The following is a 19,568-nucleotide window of genomic DNA, read 5'->3' on the forward strand; positions in this document are numbered from 1 at the left end:
TATACTCTCAGTTACTTTTTTGTGAAATCAAAGGCTTTAAGAGCATCTAGCAGCAATTTTATAGCTGCCTATTTTCACTTCTAAACTACTTCTGAGTAATCATTGGAACATGTAATCAAAGCTTTTTATATTGGTCAGCAGCAGATTTCCAGTAGGAAAGATCCAGGAGATGTCCATCTTTATAGCACTTGTAATACTTCCAGTAAAGGGCTAATTGTTACTCAGGCTCCACCAAAAAAAACCCAAACAAAACAGAGAAGGGTTGGTCACTCTTCCACTGTGCAAGTCATCTCTACTGCACACGCTGAGGCAGGGATTTTAAATCTGCAGTAACAAGACAGACACAATGCTAGGCTGATAATTTAAGCCTAGAAGTCTTGACCAAGTTTTTTCATCTAGATCACTTGCTTTTTCATGAGAGGGAAAAAAAAAATTCCTTTGTTTAAGACTAGTATTTTACATCATCTTTTGGTGCTCTTGTGCCAGCAATGCAGCTCAGAGCTTCTGATCACAATCTTGTTTCTGCTGAAGCTGAAAGCTTTACCAGGTCAGCGAAAACAAACAAGGGTTCATAGAGAAGCCCAGAGGTCTGCAAAACAGTAACCAACGAGCTACAAGAACCAGAGGAGACCTATAAAGAATAACACACTGACACAAAGAGCTGTAAAGAAGAACATATTGACAAAAAAGAGCTATAAAGAAGAACATACTGACACAAACAGCTATAAAGAACACCACACTGACACAAAGATACGAAGTTCACCTTAGGACAAGCTACCAACAAACAAGCTATTGGGCACTAGTGGCAGGGAGCAAGATACTCTGCTAGTGCAAATCAAAACACTTTCACTGAGACCAACGCTGCTACTTCATTTTACCGAACTGAGGGTCCTGGCCTTCACTGCTGCTGGTGTTTCAACTGCCGCATAAAATTCAGGGATTAAACACTGGCCCTTTTTCAAGGGATTTGAAGGAGTTTTATTTAAGTATTAAAGCTACTTTTAATGTAGCCAAGAATATGTCAGACCCCAACTCCACTATTTTTGTTTAATGACTAATGCGCTGTCTTTAGTGGTTTTGTAAACAGGAATATGAGCTGACTGCAGTGAAGTGACATATGTATCTTTCTACGTTCTTCAAAATAAAAATAATGAAACATTTCTAGGAAGGAGTAAGTCTAAAAGTTATTTTTCTAACCAACACTGTCAAGTCTCTTCCGCTTGGATCTGCTAAAGGGTGATGGTAGCCTGGCCCCCTCCAACAGTGACAGCCTCTTCCCACCAACAAATATGAACATTAGTGTCTTTTATAAAAGAGGTGCCATCACACAGGAGTCTGGCAAACTCTGCAGTGCTTTACTCCAGCAAACCACAAGACATGTTCCAAGTGTCTCAGTAATGATTTGGGTTGGCCATTTTTCTCTTTTTAACACAAGTCAGAGCTCTTTCCTGACTTTGCTATGCCTGCCTATCTGACCTATATCTTACACTTTGGGGTAATGTAGCTAAGAATTAAACACAAACTTGTCAAGCTTTCACATTCCCTGTACTTCCTCTCAAAGGTCCATTCTCTCCTCTCTGCTTGAAATGGAAGTGTTTGAAAGCACCACTTTCAAAGCTTCCCAAAGATGGATTTTGTCCGCAATTTTTGACTGCTACAAGGACAGTTTTAACCCAGGCTTCCTGTCTCTCTTCTGAAGTCTGGAGAACTTGCACTTTCTAGTTTCTTCCTCTCACTCTTCTCTCCAGTCTTATCCCATAGATGCCAGTGATGCTGAGACACATAATCAGAGCCTGTTTGTGCTGCACCTTAAATACCACGAACAAGGAGCTGCCACTTACATGAGACTCTCCTTTTTTCTTACCTTTAACCGTGCCTCAAGCCAGAGTCCACTCCCTAAACAGCATAAAAAGTCACTGCTCACCCACAGAATAAGAATGAAAAACTGCTGCGCCCACATTGACTGTCTTCCTTTTGCAAGCCACCAGGCCAGCTGTCACTTCTGCATAAGCAGCAGTACTAAATCAACTCCAGACAAGCAACTTGCATGGCTTCAGATCATTTTAGCATGTCTGGAACAGAACAGCTAAGCGCAAAGCTGAAAGCTGGTACGCAGGGTTTCTGATCTTACCTGGGCTGCTGCTGGGGCTGCTGGAGGAGCCTGACTAGGTGGAGGTACAGCAGTTTGAGGTTGTGCAGGTACTGGTCCTGCAGCCTGAGGTAGTTGAGTAGGTGCCTGTGCTGGAGCATTGAGTGAAGGACCTGGAGGCTCAGCTGATGGGAATAGCTGCAAGCAAAAAGGCATTTTAATGAGAAAAGGAACTCAAGAGTTCTGACTCAACCACCAGCTTTCCAAAAAGTGCTCGTTTGCCACATAAATCACTTAGAGAAGTTCAATGTTAAGGCATTCCCAGACCTCCAGGACACTAACACTGATCCCAAGTTGGTGTTCAAGGGGTTTAACATGTCCTTACATCCAGGGACGCCTTCTGCCCTGACGCCTTCTGCAAGTTTTACTCACCAGTAAAGAAGAAGAAGAAACCAAGATAGCAGCAAGACTGTGGATCTTGGACAAAAATTACACTCTGCAGCTAGCAAGGCTGGATGCACACAAATCATATCCTAGCTTGGACAAAAGCACCCTGTCCTTTAGCTTCCCTCCTTCTCAGAATCAGAGTCCTACTTATATTTCCAAGTAGCCATGCAGTCACACCAGAGCAACTCTGCTTTGACTTGTAGTTCCTTTCAGAGAACACAGCCTAGCAAAGCATTAAGATAACTATCGACAAATTATCCATTCATAAAAAAAAGTCAGAGTCAGAGCAATCCGGATATTCAACTGAAAAGTGAATTCAGAGTTCTTCAAAACACACAAGACAAGACTGTTTAGGACTGGACTTAAAGTTAGCCCCTTGCAAAAAAAAATCATATGCAATTAATTTGAGGGTGGGGGAAAAGAGCTAAATGAAAGTTTAACCTTTTTTACCTCTTGTGTTATTCAGAACAGACAAACTGATTTTGGCATGGTAGCCAAAGAACTGTAAGCTTGATGGCACTTCTTCAGTGTGCCCTCCAACTTACTCCGCTAAGTTGTAGGAAATATAAATCACCTTGAATATTGAAAGCCTGGGCAGCAGACCTCCAAATCACAAGATATATTAAGGGATGTATCACAATGGGGAAATTCATCCCAAAGGGATTCTGGTTTTCAGAATTTTTTTTGAATTTGAATTTAGAGTTTATGTCAAATTACAGCACCAGAACTGTAGTCTTTCTTAAGATCTCCCTTTATAATCAATCTTTGGAAACAGATGAAGGAAGAACAGGACAGCCTAACCCAAGACTAATTTCTAGGAGACAGCTCTGTTTATCTTTCCACACAGGTAGGGAAAAGAAAGACATAGCACAGTCTCTAGAAGATAAGCAGTCTCTATCACTGAAGGATAAGATACACTAATATTCCTAATGTAAGAAACACAGGACAGAACTGAAGGCAGGTTATATATTGCAACTGAAGTTTGCTATCAAATACTACTACAGATTTATTTCACAGTTCTGAGCACAGGTTCCAAACCAGTGAATTAGACTACGCAAAACAGACATTTTAAAGTTGTATTTTGTTGGATTTTTTTTTAAAGAGGAAATCAGAACACCATTGTCTTGCTTAGATTGTTCTTGTGACCAATTCAGTATCTCACAACATACGGACTTCTGCCATAGCAAGTAAAGTTGAAAAGATATACACCAAACTTACGTCAGGGAGACCTCTTAGCATTACACAGCCAATGATTCCTTTTATAGGGAGGTTTTCAAGCAAAGCTCAGCTAGATACTAGCTTCTACTTCACACAATATTGTTTTCAAAGGCTAATAAAAACATGTTCCTTGAAACAACAGCAATAACTAGGAGTCATCATTTTGGGAAGCCATTTGCAATTATAACTTACCTCAGAATTCTGTACAGGTTCTTTCACTCTGGGAGACTGAAAAACAGAGAAAAAGCTGTCATTGCCTAGACAAAAGTGAAACTTATTGACTAGAAGGTCTTGTCAGAACCATACTGAACATATGAAATCTACATAATTACTTTCAAGTTACATATACATATTAAGATGCATAATAAAAGGGACACCACACAATTTGTTGGCAACCTAATCATATCATACCACCCCGAAACATACAGTCATGTTTCAGAACTTGCAGTTGACATTTACACAGCGGCACACAATACCCTAAGCTGCTACCGTTGTTAACCATTAGCAAAATCCAGTACTCTTGAAGATCACTCAGATTGGATCAAATTACTTGTGCACCAAGATGGCAAAATCCATTTTAAGCTACCCAAGTCTTGCAGAAAAAGATAAGCCACACAAATCTGCCTTGCAGAATTCTGCTAGGAAACAAATCCCCTTCATGTACTTAGGGAACTAGTTTGCAAACCAACTTGCCTAAACCATACAAAACCGGGGTGGGGGGCGGGAAATCAGCCTTACTTGTGCTGCTTTATAGAAAGAAATCTCTCGCCTCCTCTCCTTGCCCTTGGACTCTGCATTATGCTATGCTCTCCATGAGAGAAAGCAGAAAACTGACAGCTGTACACAAGTTCAGCAGTGAAACACAGATCAGTGGAATAGAGGGGAAAGTGCAGTCAAAGCAATGTGACCAATCTTTGCTTATCAGTAAAACAAAGATAACATGCATTAGCTATTTCACATGAGCAGGAAGGAATTGCCAAGTACTCCTCCAAAGTCCTGCAATTAAGAGAGCCTGCAGCTTTGACTTCTAACAGGTCCAATTACCATGTGGAGATAGACAGGTGGGATGGCTTGGTCCATGCTGGGTATGGTGGGGTGACCCTGGCTGGACACCAGGTGCCCACCAAAGCTGCTCTATCACTCCCCCTCCTAAGCTGGACAGGGGAGAGAAAATAGAACGAAAGGTTCGTGGGTCAAGATAATGACAGGTAGAGCACTCAGCTATTACCATCACGGGCAAAACAGACTCGACTTGGGGAAAAAAAATTAATTTATTACCAGTCAAATCAGAGTAGGATAATGAGAAATAAAACCAAATCTTAAAAACACCTTCCCCCCACCCCGCCCTTCTTCCCAGCTTTACTCCCGAGTTCTCTACCTCCTCCCCCTGCAGTGGCGCAGGGGGACAGGAATGGGGGTTGCAGTCAGTTCATCACACATTGTTTCTGCCGCTCCTTCCTCCTCAGGGGGAGGACTCCTCAACACTCTTCCCCTGCTCCAGCATGGGGTCCCTCCCACGGGAGACAGTCCTTCACGAACTTCTCCAACAGGAGTCCTTCCCACGGGCTGCAGTTCTTCATGAACTGCTCCAGCGTGGGTCCCATCCATGGGGTGCAGTCCTTCAGGAACAGACTGCTCCAGCGTGGGTCCCCCGCGGGGTCACAAGCCCTGCCAGCAAACCTGCTCCAGCCTGGGCTCCTCTCTCCACAGGACCACAGCTCCTGCCAGGAGCCTGCTCCAGCGTGGGCTTCCCACAGGGTCACAGCCTCCTTCAGGCCTCCACCTGCATGGGGTCCTCCACGGGCTGCAGGTGGATATCTGCTCCACCATGGACCTCCATGGGCTGCAGGGGGACAGCCTGCCTCACCATGGTCTTCACCACGGGCTGCAGGGGAATCTCTGCTCTGGCGCCTGGAGCACCTCCTCCCCCTCCTTCTTCACTGACCTTGGTGTCTGCAGGGCTGTTTCTCTCACATATTCTCACTCCTCTCTCTGGCTGCAAGTTGCTGTTGTGCAGGGTTTTTTTCCCCCTTCTTAAATATGTTATCCCAGAGGCGCTACCACCGTCGCTGATGGGCTCGGCCTTGGCCAGCGGTGGGTCCGTCTTGGAGCCAGCTGGCATGGGCTCCATCGGACACAGGGGAAGCTTCTGGCAGCTTCTCACAGAAGCCACCCCTGTAGCCCCCCCCCACTACCAAAACCTTGCCACGCAAACCCAATACACTGGGATTAATAAAATAGATGTTCCTTCTCCACCTAATGGTCTAAAAGACAGGTTGCAATTAGGACAGTACAAGTTCAACAGAAGAATGTAAGTCTCATCATGCCACTATCTTCAGCCAGTTTATGCACTAACCAATGCCACTACCTTAACAAACGCAGATCAGAGCAATTTGTAACATATGACCCAGAGGCTTCTCAGGAGAGAAGGTTAAAAAGTCTTATTCTCAGAACAGCAAGTTCCAAAAGGCCCTCTGGACAGGAGGAGAAGGAACAGTTCCTTCACGATGACTATGTGCAGACAGTGTCAGGAAAAAGAGTCATGCAGCCGGAAAGGTAAAGACTGAAATCCATCTCAATATGCTTAGCCTTCACTTGACAGTTACCAGGCAAGATGAAAAACATGGCACTGCTCCCAGAGATAAACAGCCATGCTCCACATCTGCAGGCCACAGCTGCAGCGCTTTTCTTTCAGGCACAAAGCTCATATCCAAGAGCCTCAAGGAATAACTCAAAAGGAGCTTGTCTGAAAGATCACAGTGTGCTAGACACTGTACAGACAAGTATGGAAACACTGGCCCTGCCCCACAGCTAACAACTAACCCAGATAAATGGCAAACAGAAGTAAACTAAGGAAAAACAAAGAGACAGAAAGGAAACAGGACAAACATTAAAAGACGTTTACCTAATTAAGGCACAAACAGGATGACCTTGGGGATGTGCTGAAATATATTAGTTCTAACTTATTTTTGCTTGCGTAATCAGGGATGATGTGAGTAACCAGTGAAATGTGACCACATGGTGTGCCACTGCACAGATTTATCGAGTAACAGAAGGTGAAGGATTTAAGAGCCCACATAGCACAATTGCTTTAATTTGAATTCAAGCTTTTAAATGCAGAGAGGAAAGAAGTTCAGTAAGTCTTTATATCCAAAAGGTAATGTTGAGCTAGCAAGTCACTATATTCAATGAATTGAGCAGATATTTCTGGCTCTGTTTATAATAAATGTTTGTCTGCTTTCAGGTGCAGTCTTAGCAAGAGACTTGTAAAATACATGTTTGTACATATTAAATTCACCCTATTTTTTCTGTAAAGTGGAGACAAGCAAAAAATACAAACACTTTTCATTTATGTAGATGCTTTTATGCAGGTTAATACTTAAGCATTTTAGCAAATTAAGTCAATCTGCAAGGCATCCTTTTACTTTGAGGCTGACAGCAATAAAATACAGGTACAGATGGAATCATAGAATCACAGAATGGTTTAGGTTCGAAAGGACCTTTAAAGATCATCTATTCCACCCCCACCGCAATGGGCAGGAATAAAAGGTGACACCTAGTTAACATAAGTTATTTTATCTTACAACTTAGTTAAAATTGCAGAGGGATTACAGACAGGTGGAATTTACACCCTGTGTTTGAAATATGGCCAAAACCACAGGATAAACACTAGTCCTCAATAACGCCACCATATTCATGCCAAAGACTGGCAGTCTGGATACACGTCTTAAGACTGCTTGAAAAGGGATCAAATGCAAGAGATGCACAGGCGTTCCTAGCCTTTCATCTTCAGGTAGAAGAAAATGACTCAAAAGCTGTCCAGAGGAAAGACACCCAGGGCAGGATTCAAGTACCTAGGCAGACATGTAGTGAGGTCTAAGATGCCATGGTGCCCTTCCTGACCTCCAGAAAGGTACAGGTCTCCCAAAGTTCTGTGTTATATCTACACAGGGTGCCTCCAAAATGGCAATTACATCTACATTTAGGTAACTGAACTGAGACCTACTGCTCCAACACCCATCCTAAACGTTTCTTGAACAGGAGGCTAAAGGCCAAGCACAGCCGAAATTAGAGCAATCAGAACAGACAGCAGTACAAGGAAATATGCCAAAGCTCCAAGAAAAAAAAACAACTGGCTTGAAAAGGAGCTTGTAAACATGTGTGTCAATCTGCTTTTTTCTGCATAAGAGGAATGAAACAAGCAAGTACTGTTCAAAACACAGTAAACAGTGTTAAGTCATAGTACCCTGAGACTTAGCTTAGAGACAAGACAGAAGAAGTTCTAAGTAATCTCTGAAATAGAGTTAGGGTCTTTTACAATACTGGTCCTAAACTTTGTATTTTAACCTACAAAAGGAATTTAGAAGATTTCAGCTCATAAAATGTCTAGAATTTCAGTAATAGCCACCTGGTACCAAGAGATCCTCCTTGACCATGTAACACAAAGCTGCATACAGTAAGCTCTTTAAAAAGTCACAATAGTTGTTGCCACAAAGCATGGAATTACTATATCAATAGTGGCCTTTAAAAACCCAAGCATTTCAAAGGATGCTAAAAAGATGCAAAATCTTGCATTTAATATTTGTCTATACAGAACACCAGTAGAAGGAAGACCAATGAAAGAGAAATGAGAAAAGTTAAAGTTGTAAAGGGATAAATGCTTCAAAGCAATATTGCTTTTTTCCCTTTTCATATTGAAAAGCTTCCTCTAAAAATCCTTCAGTGTCTCACTAATTCAATTACAGAATGATTAAAAACACATAGTCCACTTCAAGCTACCTGCTGCAGTGAAAAGGGAACAGGCAAGCCATTACAGTCAAAATCCACACTGCTGACTACCGGGGAAGACAATCTGGAAATTTATTGTAATCTTTTAGTTGATCATTATGCATTACTCCTCTGTGTTTCTGCAGTTTAGTCTGGGTTTAGGGGTTTTGTGTTTGTGTTGGGAGAGGGGGAGATACTGTTTTTTGGAGGATTTTCAAGTGCTAGACCAATCACCCCTTGTGACTTCAGGGATACGGTAACATTTTCTACCAGGACTAATCAATGTCAGTGTAACTGAGGGGACAGAACCAGGCCCTATGTGTTTCAGATATCAGCCATAAGCACAGGCCCTGTTGATTTCAGCTCCATCCTGGAGAGGGCAGTAGGACAAAACCTCTCCCGACACTTCCAGAAGAAAGCATCTCAAACAGTCAGCACCCTTAAAAACAAAGAGAATATCCTAGCTCAAGTGAATTAGTATGCTGAGCTGGGAGCAGACCGTCTGAATTCATGTTCCCAATTATGCTCAACATCCCTGAATGAGACCAGCTGTGCCTCAGAATGATGACAGAAGAGAGATCAATACAATTTCTTCAACCTTCAGTCTGCTTTCTCTGGTTTGGCTACAAACTCGAGGGGAGGGATTATAACTTACTGTGTATTGTGCTTAAAACAAGGCAACGTGCTTCCCAGGGATATTTAGACATACCAAATCAGAAAACAAAACAGAGACAGTAGAGCTATCGGAGTTTGAGGACCCACCCTGAGCTGTGAAATTGCTGCTCTGCCTTCCTCACTTTCTTCATCTAGTTCATCATCACTCCATTCCCAGCCACCATCTTCAGTCTTATGAAGACGTCCACTGGAACCTGGGACTCTCCGGACCTGCACAGCACAATGACAGAGAACTGATATGTCAAGCAGACAGTTTCTACAGTTAATCTTTTTTAGGAGAAATAGCACAAGAGCATCTCAGGTTGCACCATCTGCCAGGGCACTGCCATTTATTGCGATGTCTAGCTCTGTATCTAGAAAATGCTGTACTACAATAATTCTCATTAAAAACGTGAACACAAGCATAAAAAACTCTAGCACGACTGTAACAGCAAGAGCCCAGGAGGTTTTCAGTACCTTTTTGGATCTTTCAGTGATTGTTGGTGCTCTCTGCAACATCTTCTCTTGTAAAAATTCTTTATTCTGAAAAAAAAAAAAAACAAACCTAACAAACCCCAAAACATTTGCATTGCTGAAAATGCCCTTTGATTCCTTCAGTGTCTGTGATAAAGAAACTGTTTAGCTATTTCTAGCAGAAAGTGTTTTACATGTTTCATCCCCATTCCCCCAAAGATATTAACCACTTTCTTCCTTTGGACTACAGTATATGATGTTTCATCCTAAATACCTTTTCAGTTAGCGGTGGCACTTTCCCCATGCAAAGTCATATGGAATTAACAATCGAGGAGTTGTATACTATTCTGTCTGATTTACTGGGGAAGATACTTATTATACTGCAGCATCTGATACTCTGCTGAGACATTTGGCATTCTTCCATTTGCAGACACTATACCACCTGGATCCAGCCTCTTTGCTTTATCTTACCCCTAAATTTATGCCTGTACAACTGCCAAAGGCAAACCTCAGATGTCAGGCAGGCCGGGATGCAGGAACCCCTCTATGCTGGAGTAACAAGACTGAGGAATTGGGGCAGCAGGATTTAAAGTGGCTGAAAAAACGTACAGCACATACGATGTTTAGAGAGGAAGTAAATGCAGTGATCACAATAGATTAAATATTGAGAAACTGCTGTGATGCTTTACTGTATTAAATTTCCTCTTCAGCAAGCTACTCTGGACCGGAGAACATGTGGGCTCCTGAGCGTACAATTTTCCAACTGCTTGTTTGCAGAGCCAAACTACTGGCTGCAGGGGAAGCAGGCCAGGCAAGCACCTTGGCATTAGCACTGGGATCTGGCTGGGTATTTCACACCACACGAGTGAGGTTGGATAGCCCTGCCGTCTCTGCCCACGACGTGCTCCCAGAACTCCTCCGTGATGGTTTCTTGCACACAGGATGGAGAGCCTCAAGACACACGCTGTCACTTCCTGATAAGTGGCTCTCAGCATTATCAAAACATGCTTTTACATAACATAGATTGTATTTAAATATATGATTCAATATAGACATATAGAAGTTGGATTCTTCTGTCCTCAAGTTACAGCTGTCAGTTTGGCAGTGGCTGATGTATGAAAGTAATTTAACACTGAGTGTTCACTGGCACACATTTTCACGTCGGGTGCCGGTTTAAGGATTGCCTCATTTACAATAATGTTAATTTTCTATCACCACATATGCTAATATGTCACTCGGCATCAGCTTAATGAAAGCATGAAGGAGATTTTACACGCAACGAAGTATAACATGAACCAGCACTCGCATAACCAAACGGAGAAAGGTCAGCAATGTGTAAACCATCTTGTCCCTTTGGACACCAAGCGTGTATCCAGTATACAGATGCAGACTATTCAGTTACCTAATATCCCATCACGGGCAATGAAAACCTAGTTAATACTGTCAATAGCCCAGACATCAATTAAACTTGCCCTAAAGCAAACTCCTACATTTCATAAACTGGATCACTCTCTAGACTTCCTTGGTCACACTTGTTAGATTTCTGTCAACTTTAACAGGACATCCAGCTCCTGTACAGATACCTAGACATGGCCGCTTCCATTTAAGAATCTTAATCTGGGAGCTGAAAACTACTTTAACTGGTGATGCTGCTGGGCTGTCCCAGGTATCTTTTTGATAGTTTAATCTGTGTTCTGCTATAAAACCCATGTATTTTGATCACAAACATGCCACAGAAAAAAAATAAGCAAAACAGAAAACATTTCTTCATTCCTATGGAAATATAAATTCTCCCTTGTATTATTTCTGTCTCTTTCCCTCAGTAAGACCTTGCACATTGCATATGCACTAATCTCCAGGCAGTAATTACATAAATGTTCACTGGCAGTTCACTTCAAGGCTAGAAATGGGACTTTCCTACTATTTTGTATCACAAGATCTTCACTTTCCATAAAGGCAACACAGGGTGAAATAGTTCTAGGTAGCCCTCTGCACAGTGGGCCTCATTCACTACTTTGCATACAGACTGATTATAGAGTTGACTAAAATATAAGTTACATTTACTGCCACAGAGACCTTTATAGTTGGACAGGCAGCCAGAATGGCACCATTACAAGAGAAGAAAAAACCCCAAAAGCCACTGAAAGACATTTAAATGCTCATGAATTTCTCGATAATTTCTCTTAATAGCAGCATACACAAGGAGGTACAGAAGAGGGGTTTCATTCTGTTCGTTCACAATGACCCATTCAACTCACTCAGCTATGCCGGCCCTAAGCGAAACAGCCCACACATGCCAATAAAGCTGTCACCATACCTATCATACTTCTGAAAAGTCCTCTCCACAGCCTCTGCACAGATCAATTTAGGAAGTGTTTTCTTACCTTTGCTTTTGTGAAAAATTTGTGTCTTAAGAGTTCTGCTGCTGTTGGTCTGTCAATAAAAACAGATGTAGAAAAGACAATTATAAATGCTCCCTTTCAACACAACAGTCCTCCAGGTTGCTGCAGCTTGTTGTAACATGGCATCTCGTAAGGGCATCAGCTTCTCCTGCACTATTCCCCTAAAAATCAGTCTATGTATTCCAAGTAAATTTTACACCAGCATTCTTTTAAACACTCAGTGTATTCTGATCAAAGCCTATTCTGTTCAAAAGCAGTGAATAACCTGGGGCCGGAGAGGGGGGAAGTTGCTCCCATTTTGATGCTGAACTTGAGTCTTAGAGCCAGTTTGATAGGATCACAGAACCAATTTGCTCAAAATTGAAATGAAGGATCATCACCTACAGCAGGAGTGCAGCACTCGCCATGTGCAAGTAACAGAGTTATTTCAGAGATACTTGATTATATGTGTGCAATTAGTTCTATTACACAAAGGTGGGACGATCAACCTTCGTCTAATAGAAAAGGAACAAGTATAAACTATTTTCCCCTTTAAGTTAGACTTTAGGATAAATACTGGAAAGTAAAAGACATCCCTTGGTCAGTTTAGAAGGAGCTTTATAAAGACTCAGGCCTACATGAGAAAGTACCAGCTTACAGCATTCCCCACACTGCAAACGGTGCTTAAATAGTAACAGAGTTTAATTAGTGACTTGCAAAGGCCATTCATCACAGGGTTTCTTTCACCTCAGACTACTCTAACAAAAATCATCCATCTTATAGCAAGGGAGCCCCAAAAATAATTAAAAAGCAACTGCCCTAAATTCTCCTCTTTGAGAACCCATACAATATGCATAAGCATATCTGATTCTGCTAGTTGCTCTTTATGGGCTGACCTCCTGCTCCCATAGTCAGGATGATGACAGTGGCTGTTAGTGGTGCTTGAGAAGAAAGAAGGGGTATGCCATGATTCAAAGTGATTATGTTTAATTCTGATCATCACACACTCTAACCTGCAGGGATAGGATATGCTTTAGAAAGGAGAAAAAACATCATGCTGGGGAAAAAACCCTGCTATCAGCATTTATCAAGCACTCCACTGGATTCGTTAAGCATTTCAAGTGTAAAGCTTGTTAGAAGAGAGAGAACCCATCTCACGATGCACGAGAAGCCTTTGTTCCTGGATATGTCACAAGAGGGAACTGAAAAATGTCTTCATTATTATTATTTTATGAAGAGACTTCTTCCTTTCCAGAATTAGTTTGCTTACTGAGGAAAAAAAGAAAACTCACATATAAAAACTGATCTGTGGGAATGCTTGTTTCTTTACCTTTGCATTTTAAGGAACACTATTTTTAATGCAGGATGAACACTCCTTTAAACAGCTTCACAGACTTGCAAATGTTATGACTGTCCTCCACAGAAATACCTCTGTGCTATCCTATGTGACAGGCTGTGGGTTTTAAACAGTGCCGTAGACAGCTACACTCTCGTGCAGCTTTGAACGATGCCATAACAATGATACAATGCTATCCTGGGAGCCACAACGTACGCACCACTCCCTTGGTAGTACTTCTAACATCACTGAGTAGTCAAGCTACTGTTACAAGGAAGACTGAAAGTGTCTTCAGGTCACTTAAGCAATCCGTATTGATGAAAACATGTTGGTAAAATTTGCCAGTGTTCTTCCTGATTTTCTCCCCCAAACCAAATATTACTTATAATTAAGCAAGTCAAAACTACACTGAAAGCCTTCTTTGCACTGGCAAGTTTTAAAAAGTTTACTTACGAAGCTTTGCAAGTAAACACATATTGCCCAACATGTAATTTCTGATTTATAAACACAGAGCAGTTCTGACTCGGAACAAAACATGAACTGCAGTCACCTGCTGGAGGTGGCAAGGAGGAGAATGGCACTACACATGCAGTGGACTGGGATGCACGCTCATTAACCCAAATGGAAGACGTGTGCCCCGGCCAGGCACGATGCCAGGCATTTATCCATAAAAATAACAACAGCCAAGCGAATTTGCTGCCACACAGCAAGATTGTTGCGTTCATTGTGACTGAAAGGCTGGAAGGGCAGAGAGTGTACCAGCTTTAAAAAAATATGGAATACAATGAGTTTTGTGGTTTTGTTTTAGGGCTTTTTTTAATTTATTTTAGTGTTACCTGTTCTTACCTTTTTTCAGGGTCTTTTTGTAGGCACGATGAAATCATCTTCCTAAATGATTTCCCATACTTCTTCAACATCTCCTTATCTTGCACACCAGTTTCCAAAGATGGAGGATCATTTTGTAGCGTCAGCATTAAAACCTGAAAGAATTATGTCTATTGGCAATGAGATTTTTCTTGGCTTTTGTTAGAGACAGATCTTGGGAACACTATATTTTAGACAAGCATTTTCATTAACCATCTGAGTCAACAAGGACTGTTTCATTACACCGGCTCTCTGAGGGTAGCCTGAGCTCAGAATGAAGTTTCTTACAATTTAGATGGCTCCTTGCATTCACCAGACAGCAAAAACTCACCTACCTTCTCCTCAAGGCAATTACAGGGTCTCTCCTCTTCCCTCTGCTTCCCACATTCACTAACTTTGTGGAAACAATTATTTTCAAAACCTTTACACCTCTCAGCTGACAGTCAGAATTTGCAGAGGTTCAAGACTCATACAACAGGATCTAGAGAGAGTTACCTCCACCTCCTTTCCTTGGGAAGCAAGCCTAATTCATACCCAACTATTTATGCTACTGTTTTCCATCACATCTCCTGGCCCAGAGTGCAGTCTGCGGGCCAAACACAAGGTTGGGATGTGCCTTCAGGCCTATTTGGTGTGATTAAAGGTGTAAGCATAGCAGAACTTCTACCAGCCTTCCTCATTTGAGATGAGCAGTTGTGCAAGGCATTTGATTCAAAGGCTCTGTTTAGATCTCCCTGCAGGTATTTCTTAGCTAGAAATCACATTAATGTAAAAGCAGAAGGGTAACATGAAAAAATACGAGGGTTCACTTCCATGTACCAATGCGACAGCAGGGTGAGGACATTTCTCACACAAGCACCCATCAAGCCAAACTGATTATTTCTTTCACATCACTCAGATATTCTGAAGGAAAGGAAGAAAATTACTCATTTCCATTTTCACTTGTCACCTACATACATATGAATATCTATTTTTAGAAAAGGAAGCAGCACATAGCACATTTAAATAGCTTTCAACAGCTATATTGCTTAGGACGGCAAGAGCCCATCAATCTAGCTGAAATTACACAGTCCATGACAGAATTCCCTGCTTTCTTCCCCTCTCCTTGGAGGGTCACTTAACATGTGGGTCATTTTGCTGTGCAACAAAATTAATCTGCAGTGAAATGCAATTACATTCAATAAATAAAACACAACAGAAGTCCTCTTGCAGGCTGCACGACTGGAACTCATATCTAATAGAATTGGAGACTCATAATTCTATCTACCATATGACAACACACAATACTGAATAGGCAATCTTTGTATTCAAAGCTACAACTCACGCATTCAAAACACAATAAACAGAAGTACAGCCTGCAGAAGCTACTGCAAAATGCCACCAATAATCATAGCACAAAAGGAAGTATCAATGAAAACAGCAACAGCTAAATCAGCAACACATTTCCCTGAACTCCTTGCTGCTCTGCCACAATCACTGATATGGTACGAACTTTAATGGCATTTCTAAACCACGCAGCTACTCAACAGTCCCAGCACAGAGATGACACAACTCTTAAAATTAATTCTGTTCTACAACAGTTAAATCAGTGCAAAGTCCTGGCATTTAAATCAAGACATGGATGTGCCTGTTTTAATGAGTTAGGAGCTACAGGATTCCCAAATACTATTGTAATTGAGGGGTGGGAGGGGATGCACACAGGTCCTAAAGAGGTGACACCCAACTGGCATAGCACTCCAGCAGTTAGAAGACTCGGAAAAGGCAAGCTTGCCCCATGGTATGCCTAAAATTGAGGACCCATAGGCCTCATATCCCAGGTAACTAGACTAACCATAAGCTATGGGGCTACTGAAAGGGCTCTCCACCCCCTCCTGTTTGATTCGATGGAGCATGCATCCCAGGAGTAGAAGCAAAGTGGCCTTCAAGAGGGTGGGCCAAAGGGGCTCAAAGTTTCATGACTGAGACAGGGCCCCATCAGATCTCACAAATGGGCTAAGGAAGATGATCTCAAAGCTCAGTAGAAGGGCAGGATGCTTCAGACCTCAACTGATGAGGTGAACTCTGTTAACTTCAAGATGTAGACTCCCTGAAAGAGCAGCATGTTGGAAGTAGGTCCTGGCTCAAGAGTCAGGAAATAGGGAAAGTTAGCCAAACTATAAGGTGATCTAAAGTTCAAGATATTTAAAAAAGATTTTTGAAGTGTTAGTGTTTAAACAAGAACATTTCCTCCACCTCAACTTCAATAAAATATTAATGTTGCCGCTACCACACCATTTCATTCTGATGTGGTACTTTCCACTGGTTCAGTGACTGACAGGACCGTGTTGGTGTCAAACAGAATACGACATTCTTTTGGATAACTGGTAACAGGATTTCTGAGAGGTATCAAGAAGGATTATCAGTGCAGGAGAAGGAATGGCTCGCCATCCCAGTGTCACTGGATGCCAGATAACATGTTCTGAATCATTATTTATAGCTCTAAAAACATCTGCTACCTTCAGAGGCTCCAGGATTAAAACACACAGCACTTTCCTCAAGAATGGTGACCCTGGCGAGACTCAGGATCTAAATAAGAATGGCACAGTTTCAGACAATGCTGATTAAGTGGCGTATTTTTAAAAGGTGACTTCAGATAAATCCAAGAACATCGTGATCCACAAGTGCAAGTTGAGAGTATAAACTCTTCAACGAAGCATGCTGGCCAAATTCTTGGAAACACCCACAGAACACACTGATCCTTTATCTTGCACAAGTATCTGGAGACCTGCTCACCTTCATCGGTGGGTATTTATGATAAGGAGCTGCCCCTGTAGCCAGTTCGATAGCAGTGATCCCAAAGCTCCAGATGTCTGCCTTGAAATCATATCCTCTGACCTGAAAAACATTAGAGGATGTTAGCATATGCCTCTTGCTATCCTACACTACAATCCCTTTCTTTAGCCTATTACACATCCTTTTGCCCTTTCCTTGCTTTCCCCTTGAATTTGGAAAGACCAGCACTGTAGTGTTAAAGGATGGAAAGAACACCTTCTCCCTCCTCCCCCTCCAGCTCCTTATACCTTCGAGGTGTTTTGGAAGTCATAGTCTGATGAAAATTATGGTTGTGGACTGTGCAACTAGGACTGCTCTGCCATAAACCTCTCCATGTGTAGAATATAAAGGGGCACTGGGTTAACCCAGGCTCTGACTTCTACACAAAGACACAGAGAGTCATTAAACAGTATAATGAAACTCTCATAGTTAATAGATGGACTGTTATCCCCTTGGGACATATGCCTCACTACACTTTTAGTCAACCGCTTAATCAATCTGAGTGCAAACACGCTCAATCCTGAAACTTCAATATGCACCAGCTCAGTAAAGAGCCCCTCATTCCTGTCTGCAAACTAGTATTTCCCTTCACTAATTAATAGTAGCTTCTGCACTTGACATTAAACACAGACTTGTTCAGGAAAATTTATAGCATTTACTTCCCCTCATGCACAGGAAAAAATATTTCATATGCCAAAGCGGTTACTTCCTCATTATCATTAGGTAATATTTTGGCACTTGCCTTCTCCGCTGCAGGGGAGAGACATTATGTACTAACTTCAAGAGCAGCTACAAAAATCAAAGCGTTTTGGCTGCTTAGAAGGGTTTGTATTTCTTCTCACTAAACTATGGAAAAAATGAATATTGAATCAGAGCAAAGCTAATAGGGATATTGTGTTCAGCTAACCTAACGAGCTTTAGAAAGCCACTCATTGTGATGAAGCCAAAAACATTCCCCAAACCACCTTTAAGATGATCTTGAATTTCAGCAAACAAACAAAAACCCCGCTTGCACTATTATTCACATAATACTATAGTTGAATTGAAATTTATTATAGCAACAGGAGTTTATATCTTGCACTAATTTCTTCAACTCTGCAGGCATCATTTTCATGAGCCTTAAAGGTCTGAAAGGTTTCTTGAAGTGCCTCAGTTTATGGATGCCATGATTACAAACAGATTTCAAGTCATTTAACTAAACAAGCACAGATATCTCGTATAATTTAAAAGAACATAGTGGAGGAAGAAATATGCTGTAAGGGTAGATTTTTTTTTCCCCTCACACTATTTTTAGGTTTTGAGAATAACTTTGGGACGTTTCTTAGCTTTATCTTTCAGTTTGCGTAGTCTTGCAGCACATCTATACACTGTACAACTCCCCATTCCCCACTGGGATTTTAACTGTTTAGCGTTTTGGGGTTTTTTAATTCTGTCATGCAATCCTGCTTGCAAATGAAAGCTATGAAGTTCAAAACTGTCTACAACAGTTCATCTTGACATCTGTCCAATCCATATTAGTCACCACTCTGCAGTTAGTTTATATCAACAACATTTATTTTTCTCATCAACTTTTTTTTGCCATAGATCTGTCAAGTGAACGTACATTAAAAGACAATGCCAGGCTATCGTGTATTAACATGTTAAAGGAACTTAATGATGCTGAAGTAAACCAGATGGAATTGGGTTGTTAATATCTACATATCGAAGGCTAACCTACAGCAAACCCCTTCGTCCTTTTTCCCCGGGTTGGATATAGTGGCTCAGAGTGACACCTGCTGGAAGACAGCAAGATGATATAAATGGACATCGAAGGATTTCACATCGGCAGCCAAAATACCTCCTTACCATCTAATATTTGCAACAAGTTAGATGTGCACAGCCTTCATGGAAGTATTGGACTCCCTAGAAAATCTGCCTCCTTCGGAAACACATCTGTTGCATCAAGAACTCCCCCTTTGTCACCAAAACCTTCATTTCCCCTTTTTAGCACCCTCTTTAAGATTTTTTTCCCCTGTTATCCTGTGGATTGCAGCCACCCTAACCAAAATGAACCTAGAGCAGCACCATTAGGTCCTGGCCAGCCTGCTGTGCCCTGTGCACCAGGACAGGACACAAAGGGCAGAAAAGCAAGGGACAACTCTGATCTGGTTTTGGAAACAATAAATACTCTATTTTTATTCATTTTTAAGTCAACGTAACAAAAAAATCCAGAAAAGTATGACAGTGAAGCAGTTCAGAAGCAAGTTTGCAAAGACGGCTCCTGACTTGGGGAGTCGTGTCTTGTACTCTGAGGAAGTTGGAGCAGTGCTGTAACGCACCGGCCCCTCAATGCCACCATGGGGAGCCACTGAAAAGGCCAAATATTGAAAAAGCCTTTCATCAATAGCATACTTAAGCTACTCCAAAGTTATCTCAATCCCTCAAGAAGTTTCAGATATAGGAAAAAATGCATTAAAGTTCTACCACTGTTTTAGCTGCATTTCATTTTAGATATACATACACATGTAGGGGTCTTATTCAAGTTCCT

General features: G+C 41.8%; 1 protein-coding gene across 1 annotated transcript in view; it reads right to left on the bottom strand.

Annotated features, from left to right (window-relative positions):
• The window catches only part of OXSR1 (oxidative stress responsive kinase 1), a 95,055-nt gene that overhangs the window by 6,492 nt on the left and 68,995 nt on the right, over nucleotides 1–19,568 (bottom strand). The window contains exons 7-13 of the mRNA XM_050915914.1: nucleotides 17,003–17,104; nucleotides 14,213–14,346; nucleotides 12,034–12,082; nucleotides 9,653–9,718; nucleotides 9,284–9,406; nucleotides 3,947–3,982; nucleotides 2,132–2,287 (exon numbers count right to left, since the gene is read on the bottom strand). Coding sequence (XP_050771871.1) covers nucleotides 2,132–2,287; nucleotides 3,947–3,982; nucleotides 9,284–9,406; nucleotides 9,653–9,718; nucleotides 12,034–12,082; nucleotides 14,213–14,346; nucleotides 17,003–17,104 — 666 coding nt within the window. The remainder of the gene's footprint in view (nucleotides 1–2,131; nucleotides 2,288–3,946; nucleotides 3,983–9,283; nucleotides 9,407–9,652; nucleotides 9,719–12,033; nucleotides 12,083–14,212; nucleotides 14,347–17,002; nucleotides 17,105–19,568) is intronic.

The sequence above is a fragment of the Gymnogyps californianus genome, chromosome 2 (assembly GCF_018139145.2).
Source record: "Gymnogyps californianus isolate 813 chromosome 2, ASM1813914v2, whole genome shotgun sequence".
Classification (NCBI taxonomy): domain Eukaryota; kingdom Metazoa; phylum Chordata; class Aves; order Accipitriformes; family Cathartidae; genus Gymnogyps; species Gymnogyps californianus.